The sequence below is a fragment of the Myxine glutinosa genome, chromosome 2, assembly GCF_964187855.1.
Source record: "Myxine glutinosa chromosome 2, kmMyxGlut1.1, whole genome shotgun sequence".
NCBI classification, from domain to species: domain Eukaryota; kingdom Metazoa; phylum Chordata; class Myxini; order Myxiniformes; family Myxinidae; genus Myxine; species Myxine glutinosa.
Window position 1 is genome coordinate 154,825,910 of NC_136262.1, and position 14,982 is coordinate 154,840,891.

A 14,982-nucleotide genomic window follows, 5' to 3' on the forward strand; every position below is an offset into this window, starting at 1 on the left:
ACACAGTTGTCCACCTGCGTACAATGGTTATGCAAAATAGGGTTGCGTTAGATATGCTATTGGCAGAACGAGGAGGGGTATGTGGGATAATTGAGGGTAGATGTTGCACTTTTATTCCTGATCCTTCACAGGGGGTCAGTGCTGCTATTATAAGGTTAAGGGAAAGTGCTCATATATTGACAAGGGATCGAATGGATCGGGAAGCCTCCCACCAGTGGCTTACCGACTGGTTCAAAGGGTGGACAGGTACGATAGTAAAGTGGGTATTGACCGCCTTGGCAATAGTCCTTGGAATCGTGGTCAGTTGTGTAATAATCAAGGCTTTAGTCCTTGCGTGTGTGAGAAAGTTTTCCACAGGATGGACACTGAAGACGACAACAGAAAAGGCCATGGTGATGATCGATAAGCTGATCGCGGGTCCAGATGATACATCGGCCGTCGACGTGACTGCAGACCACGGATCCTGGAACGACGACCCGAACGAGCCACTGGGCCGCGACAATGAGATCTCCGCTTCCGAAGATTGTTCTTCCATTGTTGATATTACCGATAATGATGTTGATTACACAGTTGCGGACCTCAGAGCATTTCAGGCTGCCAGGAGGCCGATTACTCTGGGCCCCAACATGTCGCATGCAGACGCCAACGAGTTCCTAAGGGACTCCTCTCGTTTTTTCTCGATGTGTAAGGCTATGACTGTTGCTGGCCGCCGACGCCGCAGGCCTACGCCACCTGAGAATAATGTTACTGATGATGTTACCAATGATGATGTGGGCCACTTGCAAGGGTCCCCGACTGATGTTTATGTCTCAATGCAGGCCTTGCCTCTTTATGTTTCACGAGCTCACCTTTATGTCTCACAAGCTCACAGTGAGTCAAACGCCACTGACCCAGTCCGGGATTTGGACCCAACTGCAAACCCAAGCCCGGATGGAGAGGAACTCGATCGTGGAGATACTCTGAGTTCCGAATCTGATTGTTTTACGAATTCGTCCAGAGATAGCAGCGATGGAAGCAGCATCGCCTCGGACGATCTCGACTTTGACCCAAAGGAAGTTGCTCTCCCTCCTTTGGACCGTTATGCTTTGTTTTATGGCCATAGGTTTAAGCCACCTGATACTGATGATGTTGTGTCTTCCCCAGATCACCAGCATGTAAGAGACCTCATGAACATGAATATCGATTGAGCGCTGAAGATCTACAAGGATTTCACCTGGGGAAGCTTGGGCGAGCTCCCGTCAGGGGGGAGTCCTGGCCGCACCTCTGTGCTCCAAGGGTGGGTCGGGAGATCTTCCTGGGTGTGGACCCCGGTGGAACCAGAGGTCTTCGTTGTGGATTTGACGCGCTATTCGATCTTCATGCCTCTACGGTCTCACCTCATACACCCATCTACACCTGACTTACATCATACACCCACATACACCCAAATACACCCACATACCCGCGGATCATCCTGCTGAGTGCGATGTGTGGTACTTGGGTACGGGACATGCTCACTGGGCTGTATCCGCGTGGTATGTTTAGTGAACCCTTTACACTGTCTATCTCACCTCTCTTGGAGGATTTTTATGCCATTTGATCACCCTGCTTTTACGGACTTACATTGCATACTCACATACAGACGCGAATCATCCTACTGAGTATGTGTGGTGCTTTGGGTACGGGACATGCTCACTGGGCTGCCTTCGCGTGATATGTTGAATGACTTTCCTGATTGGTTTTGTTTCTGCTTGGTTTGAAATAAAGGCCTTTGATTGGCTCGTAGATAACTTTGTATCTTAGATCCAAAAGGGCGGTATGTAGGGAGCTGTAATGCCCCTCCCCCTTTGTTGATCCTTGCTGCTTTACCAATTACCAAGTATAACCAATTATATGTTTTGTTTTGACTGATTGCTGTACTCTTTTATAATACTTAGTCCTTTCTTGTGCATTGAGGATGTGTAATATCCTAATAAGGAGTTCTGTGCTTGTGAGCTCTTGGCCTGTGTGGGCACAATCTCTTGTTCCCCTTCCTGGCCTTGGTTGCAGCTGTTATCTCTCTGCCTGCTTCATAACTTTGCCAATATCCTGTGGGCTGACACATTTATGAGTGTCCCCTCCTTTTGTACTTTCCCAACCAAGGTTTCTATACAGAAAGTTGTAAACATGTTGCCACATATGGCTGACCATCTCCTTATCTGAGTCAACCTATGAGTGGCCTTGGATGAGCTTCCTCTAACTAACTGAACAACAGGATGGGACTATGGTGGGAGGGCCAATGAGCCCATTCTGTCTCTGTATCTTGTGAGCTAAAGCCACACCCTATATTCTTTATATAAAGCAAGTTTAAATCGAATTATTTCAGAGCATCTTGTTGTAGTGTTGGTCATTTCATGTGAGCTTCCTGCGACTTCCTGTTTCTCCGCAAGCTTGTGTATCGAGTTCTAATAAATATATCCGTTGCTCCTTTCTCTGAGTCTTCTGAGTCCCAAGTTCTAAGTCCCAATCCGACATATATATACATATATATATATATATTGTTACGGACCACGGATAAGATGTATTGGATAAGATGACTACAAAATGTAAATGTTTCATGATATTTGTTTTATTATATCACCTTTATCTATCAATATTGTTGAAATGAAGATCAAATAGCTGTATGTTGAAATATGTTGAAAAAGTCAAAACTTTACATGGGGTGTACTAATGTACTTACTTTTTCACGTGACTGTACAAGTGTACATTTGTATAAATTTTTTTTTTCCAAGTGTTTGTGTGTTAGTGTGTTAGTTTGTGCATTGTTCTTTCACGGCTGAACCATAGCAAATACAGGCCCTAAATTTTGGGTGTCGATACGTCAAAATGTGGGCAAGGCTTTAAGCTATCACACGTTGGCCTTGATGAACATTTGAGGCCACCAAATATAACACCATAGCTTCTCAACGTTTCCCCCGGGCACTGCCAGGTAGCCCCCACGAGTGTATTTAAAGTAGGATAAACACGAGTGCAGTAGAGTTTAAGAAAAGGAAAATAATAAAGTGACCTCAGCAGTAAACGGAGGAAAACTCCAGTCCTGAAACCTCCCAATCTGTCTGGTTTAGGTAGGGTTTTTTTTTTTTTTTACAATTTGTGGAATCAATGTTAAAATTGAAATCCCAGCTGTCAAACAGCTGTACCTTCCAACTGCTGATGACACATGTGGTTGAGTACTCAATGGAGCTAAATAAAAAACGTGATGCAAATATGATCTCATGTATACTACAACACTGACCTTCATTGCTCTGTGCTTTTATATTTTCGATGTAGTCATTTTTCTGAGGCAGGTTCCCCAACTGCTGAGGTTCCTCTTCATCCTCTCCTTCAACCTCCACCACGACTACATCTTCTACCTCTTCTTCAACTCCCACCTCGTCCTCCTCACCCTCCAATTCTGATCGCGATTCTTGGCTGTTCATGTCCGCCTCGGAATCTGTTCCCTCATATTCTACTTCTTCTTCGTCATGGTCTCCCCTTTCAGACCCCACAGAGGCTCCACTGTGATCATCGCCACTGCCACCCCCTTCGGAATCACTGTCCTCACTGAGATCGCTCTCATTGTGCCTACCAGGGCATCGACGACGACGCCGTCGTAGCCGCGGTGGCCTTGAGGCTTTTCGAGCCTTGTTGGCTGGTATCGTGGGTTTCTCCTCGACATGTATGGTGTCAGGTGCTGAACTTTGTTCGGGCTTGTCTGCAAGATCTACAAGCAATAGATAAAGGATCCACAGACATAAAGTGAGCACGAGAGCAATATGAGAGCGCAAGATAAAAAACATTGAGCTTCAAAATGTCTCATCAAAAGGAGTGAAAATGGCTGACAAATCTTCCAACGAAAATTCAAAACGATTGGCAAGCATATGGAAAATGAGAGTTAGACATCACCAAAGATAACCAGACTCAGTGGCATAATGGTTAGTGACATGTCCACTCTGGGTCTGAGAGGTCGGCGGGTCAAAACCGACCCCAGCTGAGTCGTACCAAAGACTTTTAAAATGGTACGTGCTGCTTCCTTGCTTGATGCTCGCATTCAAAAAGGATACAGCACGGTAAAAACAAAACTATAGGTTGGCAACCGTTGCACAGGCTTGATGGGCTTAATGGTCTCATGCAACATTGAAGTTCCTTGTAAGGTCGCTCATATTATATTATAACAGCACATTTACAAGGAAATTTTGGTGTTGACATTTAGCAAAAGCAGAAATATCCAGTAATTGAAAAATCAACAGGTACACAAATCAGAAGTTCATAGGTTGCAGCCATTTGCGATTCAAGTGGCAAGCATACAATAGTTGTTCTCCAAATTTTTGTTTTAGATTTCTTACCTTCATCTCCTTCCCTAAGCACAGGGACATCATCTTCAGCACCATCCAAACCGGCCTGCAAGCGGATATTTGTGTGGTTCAGGATGTGCGAGAAAAGTGCCAACGTGAATGCCACTGCTGCCGTAAACCTCCTTAAGCCTGGAAAAAGGAATGGTAGCTTCGCAAACACTCACACACAAGGAACCTTGATGCAGGAGGAGGCCTTTCGGCCCATCATGACTGTGCTGCACCAACCCCCAGTGTCCTTCACCTATCCACCCAGTGTCCTTCCACCAAATCATGCCTACTAAGCAGGATTTGAAACCAGAGAAACCAGAGCAAATCCCCACCCTTCTATCCCCAAAGTATCTCGGTACTGATCAAATTCCAATTTAAACATTCCAAATTTAAACAATTTAAACATTCCAAATTTAAACAACCAAGACTCTAACTGAATGGTTCTTACCTTCACTGTCCTAACTCTCATCTTCTTTGACCTCAAGCTATGGTCCTTGGTCCAACACTTTTACTCTGCTGGAAAACTCTACAGCACTTATCTTGTCCACACTATTCATTATCTTAAATATATATCAGATTTAATGATGCTTTCAAATCAAACTTAATATTTAGAGTCTTCACAAACTACTCCAAAGTGATAAAGTAAAAAAAAAATGCAGATAAAATGTGAATAAGTGAGATCAACAGAGAAAACCAGATGATTCTCAGTTGCGTAAGTATCCAAACCCTTTGCCTAATTAACCCTCTATCACTTCAGGAGTTAATTTTTTTTTGAAAGGTTACAAAATAAGTGTAATGGGTTTCACCTGTATGTAATCAGTGCTTTGACTAAAAAATTAAGCTAACCCACTTATCAAAGGAGTTTTAATGTGCAAATCACTTGGTCAACCAACAAAGCAAACCTGAAGACCAAGGAGCTTTCCAAAGAAGGCAGACATAAAGTGGTGGAGAAGAACCGTTCAGGAGAGGGTTATAAGAAGATTTCAAAGTCACTCATTATCTCTGAGTATGTAGAAATCCATAATTAAGAAGTGGAAGACGTATCTATACCACCCACACTCTACCCAGATCAGGTCACCCATTCAAACTCAGCAGTTCGGGCAGAGCAGAAAACTGGTTCGGGATGTCACTGTAAATCCAACAATGACTGAAAGATCTGTATCTCAGTGTTCATCAGTGTTTATTAGGGGGTCAGTGTTCATCAACAACAACAACAACAACAACATGCATTTTAAAGGCCATTTTCCCTGCGAGAGCGGGGGTTAGCCTTGCGGTCCCCATGACAATCTTCTCCATTTTGCCCTATTTTCTGCATCTCTCCTTGTTAACCCCCTTGCCCGCATTTCTTCTTCCACCATCTTTAGCCAAGTCTTTCTCGGTCTTCCCCGTCTTCCACTTCCTTCTACATTAATTTCCATCACTCTTCTCAACCAGTCACTTTCATCCTTCCTCAACACATGACCAAACCATCTCAACCTGTTCCTCTTCACAGCATCAATCACAGGCTCTATTCCCATCATCTTTCGCAATTCATCATTTGTCTTCCTCTCTCTCAACGATACTCCGCACATCCGTCGAACCATTCGCATTTCCACCCTTTCCAACCTTCGTTGCTGCTCTACGTTCATTACCCATGTCTCGCTCCCATAAATCATAACACTTCTCACACATGCAGCATACACCTTTACCTTCAGCTTCAACGACACTCCCCTCATCATCAGCATGCCACTCAATTCCCGAAACGTCTTCCATGCACATCTCACTCGAGCAACCGTTGCCGAGTCTGATCCACCTTCTCCATTCAGCATGTCTCCGAGGCAGCAAAATGTTTTCACACCTTCCAGCTTCACGCCGTCTCCAAGATCCAACTCAACATTTCCTCCATCTGCAGCTCCCTCTGTGCACACCTTACATTTGAATGTAGCTGCCACACTGGTTAATGACCCTCTCAGACCACTACATTTTTGATGAACCCACTCAGCGCACATTGTACACTGAATGGAGTTCACTCCGACACCCTTCCTACACACAGCACAGGGCCACTTCCCAGTTCTTTCCACCTCACCACATGCTTTACCACTTGCCATCACCTTCGTCTTTCCGATATTCACCTTCAGACCTTTTGTCTCCATACATTCCTTCCACGTGTTCATCTTTTCCTTCAGTCCATCCATACTTTCCGCAATCAACACCAGATCATCTGCATACAACAACTCCCACGGTAAACCCTCCTTTACATTCTGAGCCAGCACCTCCATCACAGCTACAAATAGTAGTGGACTTAGTACTGACCCCTGATGCACTCCCACCTTCACCTCAAACTCACCACTGTTCCCGTCCTTCGTCCTTACAGCTGTGCGCGCTCTTTTGTACATTGCCATCACTACTCTGATCAACCATTCCTCCACTCCTAACTTCCTCAATGCCCATGTCAATACTTTGCGTGGAACCCAATCGAATGCTTTCTCCAGATCAACAAACCCAAGAAACAACTTCTTCCTCTTCTCCATGTACTTCTCCTGCAACTGCCTCACAATGAAAAGCGCGTCTGTCGTTCCTCTTCCTGGCATGAATCCAAACTGCATTTCGTGGATCTTCACTTTCTTCCTTATCCTCCTCTCCAACACCCTTTCCAATACCTTCATTCCATGCTCCAATAACTTTATCGCTCGGTACGAGCCACACTCCAGAGGGTCACCTTTCCCCTTGTATAGAGGGACGAGGGTACTCAGTTCCCAATCCACTGGAATGCAGCCTTCTTTCACCACCAGATTACAGATCTCTGTCATTCTCTTCACACCCCAACTTCCTGCTGCCTTCAACATATCTCCCACAACTCCCGTCGGCCCTCCCGCTTTTCTACCCTTCATTGCTTTTATCGCTTCCTCAACTTCCTTCTCAGTTATCTTCTCTGCCGGTCCTAAAACTGGGTTACTCTCTATGTTGCCATCCCATTCATTCTCTGTATTCAACAGCATTTCCATATATCTTTTCCATCTTCCTTTAATTCCATCTGGGTCGACAACGATTTGTCCCACTTCATCCTTCAAGCAACTCACCCCCATCACATCACACCTCTCTTTTGCTATCTGCTTTGCAATCCTGAATACTGCTTTCTGACCCTCTTCCGAATCCAAGCGTTCTCCGAACATTTTCCTACATGCCTCCTGCGCCTTTGCTACCTCTTTATTTGCAGCCTTCTTGGCTGCCTTATAACTTTCATGCTCTGCTGTTTCTGCTCCCGTACCCTTCGCCTTCTGCCACTCCTTGAACTTCTTCCTCTTCTCGTCAATCCTCTTTCCAACTTCATCATCCCACCACCATGTTTCCGAGTGCCTCGGTGGTCCTTTTGTCCATCCACATACCTCACCAACGGCTCCCAACAGACTAGGTTTCATTGACATCCAACCACTTTCAAGCTCAACCACATCATCCTCGACCCTACTCAGCCTCTCTTTTAATGCCTCCCTTACTGTCACCTCTTTCAACCTCCACACCTTCATTCTCGGTTGGTACTTCACCCGCCGAGCTCTCCTCGCACCTTTCACCCTTAGGTCGCAGACAACCAAGTGGTGCTGTGAAACAGCCTCCTCCCCCGGGATCACCTTTGTGTCCCGGAGGTGCCCCCTATCTCGCCTACGCACCATCAGGTAGTCAACGGTTGTCGTCGACCCACCTGACGTGTATGTAACAAGCTTATTATCCTCTTTCTGGAACTGAGTATTACAAATCAACAAATCAGCTCCATCAGCAAACTCCAAAATCCTTTCACCTTCTCCATTTCTCACACCATATCCGTAACCCCCATGAACTCCGTCAAAACCATGTTCGTCAGTGTTCATCAATCAACAATATCCATTCTCTTCACAAAGCTGGCCTCTATAGACAGGTGGCAAGAAGGAAGCCATTACTGAAAAAGACTCATGTAAAATATCGTATGGAGTTTGCAAAAAACAAAGCATCTTAATGATTCTGCAGGCATGTGGGGAAACGTTTTGTTGTCAGACGAGACATAAATTGAACTTTTTGGTCTGAATCCAAAACATTACATCTGGTGCGATCCTAACACTGCACATCACCCAATCAACACCATCCCTTCTGTCAAGCATGGTCGTGGCAGCATCATGCTATGGGGCTGCTTTTCAGCAGTAGGTACTGGCAAGCTTGTCAGGATAGAAGCGACAATGGATGATGCAAAGTACAGGAAAATCCTTGATGAAAACCTGCTTCAGTCCACCATGAATCTGAAAGTGGTTTCAGAGATTCACATTCCATCAGGACAAGGATCCGAAGCAGAAAGCAAAAGCCACACCAGAGTGGCTGAATAAGAAGAAAATACATGGTCTTGAGTGGTCCAGTCAAAGTCCTGACTTGAACCCAATTGAATATTTATAACGAAACATGAAGATTGCAGGCCATCAACGATCCCCATCAAACTTGGCAGAACCAGAGCAATTTTCACATGAAGAATGGGCAAACATTTCACCATCTAACTTTGCAAAGCTGTTCGAGACCTTCCCAAAAACCTGGTAGAGACCTAACATAAACAACTCGTAGCAGTCATTGTTGCAAAAGATGCTTCCACCAAGTACTGACCGAAGGGGCTGAATACTTTTGTAACCATTGAATTTTGATTTGTACATGTTTTTAGCAGGTATTTCTGACATGTAACTTCCATCAACTATAACAGTGTTTAGTTTGATCTATTCAGTTCTGAATAACAAAAAGTTAATTTGGAAAATTTCGACATAACTTGTAATTCATCTGAATGTGGCATAATTGTCTTAGGTGCTGCACTGTGGTGACCACCCCTGGCATTCCGTGTCCTGTTTAAGGGATCTCTTTTCATACTTCCTGATTCGTGTTTGGTATCTTTTTGGTGTTATTTTAATTCATTTTCAAAGATGTCACTGAATGTATTACTATTACTCCTCCTTTCAATCCTGACACGACTTTTGCTTTCAGCCGACTCAATAACTTACAGCTCCGACCAGGCTTTCACCTTCAGCATAACGTATGCACACTCGGAATTAATGAGTTTTCAGCCCCAGACATGTGCCAAACCGGATGGGTACGACAACTTCCCACGAGAGATTGACCGAGGAAAAGGGGTAAGAAAGGTATTCTTCGACATAATGGGAGGAAGCGGCTATTCAAACCACCATTAGTGACCATCGTTTTGGGTAACGTCCGTTCATTGCATAACAAAATTGACGAACTACGTGCACATGTTCGGTTTTACACAAGTCTCCTTTGTTTCACGGAATACCAGATCGTGCAATGGATCTGGAGAATCATCAGATTGTGAGAGGAGATCGCACAGAGGCTTCTGGGAAATCTCGTGGAGGCGGTGTGTGTATGTACATCAATTCACGATGGTGTAATAACTGGTCAACACATGTACCCTGGATTACGAACTGCTTGTTGTTGGGCTTCGATCTTTTTATTCACCAAGATAACTAAAACAGATCTTTGTAATGGTCGTCTACATTCCACCACAGGCCAATGCATCAACAACATCAAGTGAACACATCGCTTCTAGGGTGCACGATCTCGAGGCCTTATCACCTGATTCAGCCAAAATTATCTTGGGAGATTTTAATCAGTGCAGATTGAACACCGTGTTACACTACTCACAATAAGTTAGGGATATTGGCAGGTTCTTCGGTGTGGTTGATTTTGTGTATTAATTATGTTGAAAAAAGTTGTTGGTCCTAATTCTATGGTTATTAATGTGTGAAAAAACACAGCATTCTTGATTTTAATACCCCAACCCTAACCCCTATAAAAAAAATAAACTCACTCCCACAATATCCCTAACTTATTGTGAGTAGTGTACCAACATTTGATCAACATGTACAACAACACACACGGAATGATGCAGTGCTGGATTTATGATATTCCAACATTCCTCAGACATATTGATCGAACACTTGGCCTCAGCTGGGAAACTCTGACCACAACTAGATGGTATTCATAGAATACTTTCCCTGCGCAGTCAACTTGTTGCGAGCCAACTCTTCTGTTTTTGAACTTATTTTTTTCTTTGATCCAATATGGCTGCCAGACCACGTGAGCGATGACATCATAAGTTTATATTCTCTAATATAATTGTTGCATAGATCAAGCTCAATACATTTCAATCGGATCAGACTAAGCGTTGTCCCTGTCGAATTATGACGTCATAATTATGGCACCAATGACGTTATCGTTAACAACACCTATTTACAATGAGCCACGTTTCAATTTTTTCCATGCAGCGGTTTTGGAGATATAGAGGTGCAACATTTTTTGGTTTTTCCAAGATGGCGCCTGTACCACATGATCTATGATGTCATGATTATCAATAAAATATTCCAAAGGAGGAGGCGCTCCTATGGTGAAAATTTTATGTCCATCAGACCAACAGTTGCTGAATTTTTTTTAATAATGATCGGATGGATAAGTGTTGTACTTGTCGAATTATGACGTCATAACGAAGGTACCGATGACATCAGCATTAACATATCTTATTCCCCATGGGGAGGAGTAGACAATGAGCCAGGTCTCAATTTTTTCCATGGAGTGGTTTCAGAGATATAGAGGTGTGAAGTTTTTCCAAGATGTGGTATGTAACACATGACCGATGGTCATAATAATCATGAAAATATTCTGCAGGAGGAGTCCCTCCTATGGTACAAATTTCATATCAATCGGACCAACGGTTGCCAAGAAAATGCAGACACGGCACACACAAACGCATTTGAATGCTTAACCCCACATTTCGCTTCGCGAGCGCAGGGAAATAATATTATTTTGCTCCCATGTTAAAAGCAGAACCCCGGTGTGTACCCCGGTTTAGAATAGGTACACCGTATCGCTGCGTGTCGGAAGAGGCGACTAAAAGGGTTTGGCGTCAGGAAGGGCATCCGGCCATAAAAACATTGCCTCAAAAAGGGAACCATGACAATTACAATTACATATGGGCAGGGTACAGCGGGAAGTACCCCGTGGGGGGTCCTCACCCCCCTCTCGTCAAAACTCAAGGTGGGGAACCCGATCGAAGCAAGGGTGGAAATCACTCCATTTATGACGATGAAACGTCTGATGCTCCACGTGGAGATCTGTTTCTGACGTTTGGGACATGGAATGTAGGGACAACTAGAACGCCACTCAGTAGAGCGCATACTCCTGCCGTGGGTCAAGTTGGAACAGCACGATTTCACAAAAGTTTGAGGGAGTAGTTGAGTGACAACACAAGACAAGACAACACAAGACAGACACGGTACAGATATATATATATTTTAATTTCGTGTTTCGTGGCTGTGAGGTGTTTTTAATTTCGTGTTTCGTGGCTGTGAAGTGTTTTTAATTTCGTGTTTTGTGGCTATGAGGTGTTTTTAATTTCGTGTTTCGTGGCTGTGAGGTGTTTTTAATTTCGTGGCTGTGAAGTGTTTTTAATTTCGTGGCTGTGAGGTGTTTTTAATTTCGTGGCTGTGAAGTGTTTTTAATTTCGTGGCTGAGGTGTTTTTAATTTCGTGGCTGTGAAGTGTTTTTAATTTCGTGGCTGTGAAGTGTTTTTAATTTCGTGGCTGTGAGGTGTTTTTAATTTCGTGGCTGTGAAGTGTTTTTAATTTCGTGGCTGTGAGGTGTTTTTAATTTCGTGGCTGTGAAGTGTTTTTAATTTCGTGGCTGTGAGGTGTTTTTAATTTCGTGGCTGTGAAGTGTTTTTAATTTCGTAGCTGTGAAGTGTTTTTAATTTCGTGGCTGTGAAGTGTTTTTAATTTCGTGGCTGTGAGGTGTTTTTAATTTCGTGGCTGTGAAGTGTTTTTAATTTCGTGGCTGTGAGGTGTTTTTAATTTCGTGCCTGTGAAGTGTTTTTAATTTCGTGGCTGTGAGGTGTTTTTAATTTCGTGGCTGTGAAGTGTTTTTAATTTCGTGTTTCGTGGCTGTGAGGTGTTTTTAATTTCGTGTTTCGTGGCTGTGAAGTGTTTTTAATTTCGTGTTTTGTGGCTGTGAGGTGTTTTTAATTTCGTGTTTCGTGGCTGTGAGGTGTTTTTAATTTCGTGGCTGTGAAGTGTTTTTAATTTCGTGTTTTGTGGCTGTGAGGTGTTTTTAATTTAGTGTTTCGTGGCTGTGAAGTGTTTTTAATTTCGTGTTTCGTGGCTGTGAGGTGTTTTTAATTTCGTGTTTCGTGGCTGTGAGGTGTTTTTAATTTCGTGGCTGTGAAGTGTTTTTAATTTCGTGGCTGTGAGGTGTTTTTAATTTCGTGGCTGTGAAGTGTTTTTAATTTCGTGGCTGTGAAGTGTTTTTAATTTCGTGGCTGTGAAGTGTTTTTAATTTCGTGGCTGTGAAGTGTTTTTAATTTCGTGGCTGTGAGGTGTTTTTAATTTTGTGGCTGTGAAGTGTTTTTAATTTCGTGGCTGTGAGGTGTTTTTAATTTCGTGGCTGTGAAGTGTTTTTAATTTCGTGGCTGTGAAGTGTTTTTAATTTCGTGGCTGTGAAGTGTTTTTAATTTCGTGGCTGTGAGGTGTTTTTAATTTCGTGGCTGTGAAGTGTTTTTAATTTCGTGGCTGTGAGGTGTTTTTAATTTCATGGCTGTGAAGTGTTTTTAATTTCGTGGCTGTGAGGTGTTTTTAATTTTGTGGCTGTGAAGTGTTTTTAATTTCGTGTTTCGTGGCTGTGAGGTGTTTTTAATTTCATGTTTCGTGGCTGTGAAGTGTTTTTAATTTCGTGTTTTGTGGCTGTGAGGTGTTTTTAATTTCGTGTTTCGTGGCTGTGACGTGTTTTTAATTTCGTGGCTGTGAAGTGTTTTTAATTTCGTGTTTCGTGGCTGTGAAGTGTTTTTAATTTCGTGTTTCGTGGCTGTGAGGTGTTTTTAATTTCGTGGCTGTGAAGTGTTTTTAATTTCGTGTTTCGTGGCTGTGAGGTGTTTTTAATTTCGTGGCTGTGAGGTGTTTTTAATTTCGTGTTTCGTGGCTGTGACGTGTTTTTAATTTCGTGGCTGTGAAGTGTTTTTAATTTCGTGTTTCGTGGCTGTGAGGTGTTTTTAATTTCGTGTTTCGTGGCTGTGAGGTGTTTTTAATTTCGTGGCTGTGAAGTGTTTTTAATTTCGTGTTTCGTGGCTGTGAAGTGTTTTTAATTTCGTGTTTCGTGGCTGTGAGGTGTTTTTAATTTCGTGTTTTGTGGCTGTGAGGTGTTTTTAATTTCATGTTTTGTGGCTGTGAGGTGTTTTTAATTTCGTGTTTCGTGGCTGTGAAGTGTTTTTAATTTCGTGTTTCGTGGCTGTGAAGTGTTTTTAATTTCGTGTTTTGTGGCTGTGAGGTGTTTTTAATTTCGTGTTTCGTGGCTGTGAAGTGTTTTTAATTTCGTGTTTTGTGGCTGTGAGGTGTTTTTAATTTTGTGTTTTGTGGCTGTGAGGTGTTTTTAATTTTGTGTTTTGTGGCTGTGAGGTGTTTTTAATTTCATGTTTTGTGGCTGTGAGGTGTTTTTAATTTCGTGTTTCGTGGCTGTGAAGTGTTTTTAATTTCGTGTTTTGTGGCTGTGAGGTGTTTTTAATCTTCTATATATTCTATGGTTTTGAGGTTTTGAGGAGGTTCATGTGGGTTATGTATATGGTGTGATGAATGGAGAAGGTGAAGGATTTTGGAGTTTGCTGATGGAGCTGGTTTGTTGATTTGTAATACTCAGTTCCAGAAAGCGGATAATAAGCTTGTTACATACACGTCAGGTGGGTCGACGACAACCGTTGACTACCTGATGGTGCGTAGGCGAGATAGGGGGCACCTCCGGGACACAAAGGTGATCCCAGGGGAGGAGGCTGTTTCACAGCACCACTTGGTTGGCTGCGACAGCAGGGTGAATGGTGCGAGGAGAGCTCAGTGGGTGAAATATCAACCGAGAATGAAGGTGTGGAGGTTGAAAGAGGTGACAGTGAGGGAGGCATTACAAGAGAGGCTGAGTATGGGGTAGAGGATGATGTGGTTGAGCTTAAAAGTGGTTGGATGTCAATGAAAGATAGTCTGTTGGGAGCCGTTGGTGAGGTATGTGGATGGACAAAAGGACCACCGAGGCATTTGGAAACATGGTGGTAGGATGATGAAGTTGGAAAGAGGATTGACAAGAAGAGGAAGAAGTTCAAGGAGTGACAGAAGACGAATGGTACGGCAGAAGAAGAGGCAGAGCATGAAAGTTATAAGGCAGCCTAGAAGGCTGCAAACAAAGAGGTAGCAAACGCGCAGGAGGCAAATAGGAAAATGCTCGAAGAACGCTTGGATTTGGAAGAGGGTCAGAGAGCGGTATTCAGGATTGCAAAGCAGAGAGCGAAAGAGAGGTGCGATGTGATGGGGGTGAGTTGCTTGAAGGATGAAGTGGGACAAATCGTTGTGGACCCAGATGGAATTAAAGGAAGATGGAAAAGATATATGGAAATGCTGTTGAATGCAGAGAATGAATGGGACGGCAACATAGAGAGCAACCCAGTTTTAGGACCGGCAGAGAAGATAACTGAGAAGGAAGTTGAGGAAGCGATAAAGGCAATGAAGAGTAGAAAAGCTGGAGGGCCGACGGGAGTTGTGGGAGATATGTTGAAGGCAGCGGGAAGTTGGGGTGTGAAGAGAATTACAGAGATCTGTAATCTGGTGGTGAAAGAAGGCCGCATTCC

The 14,982-nt window shown here is 43.5% G+C and overlaps 1 protein-coding gene across 1 annotated transcript in view; it reads right to left on the reverse strand.

Moving 5' to 3' along the window:
- The window catches only part of SMG5 (SMG5 nonsense mediated mRNA decay factor), a 290,371-nt gene that overhangs the window by 230,452 nt on the left and 44,937 nt on the right, over positions 1–14,982 (reverse strand). The window contains exons 11-12 of the mRNA XM_068106896.2: positions 4,344–4,481; positions 3,254–3,721 (exon numbers count right to left, since the gene is read on the reverse strand). Coding sequence (XP_067962997.2) covers positions 3,254–3,721; positions 4,344–4,481 — 606 coding nt within the window. The remainder of the gene's footprint in view (positions 1–3,253; positions 3,722–4,343; positions 4,482–14,982) is intronic.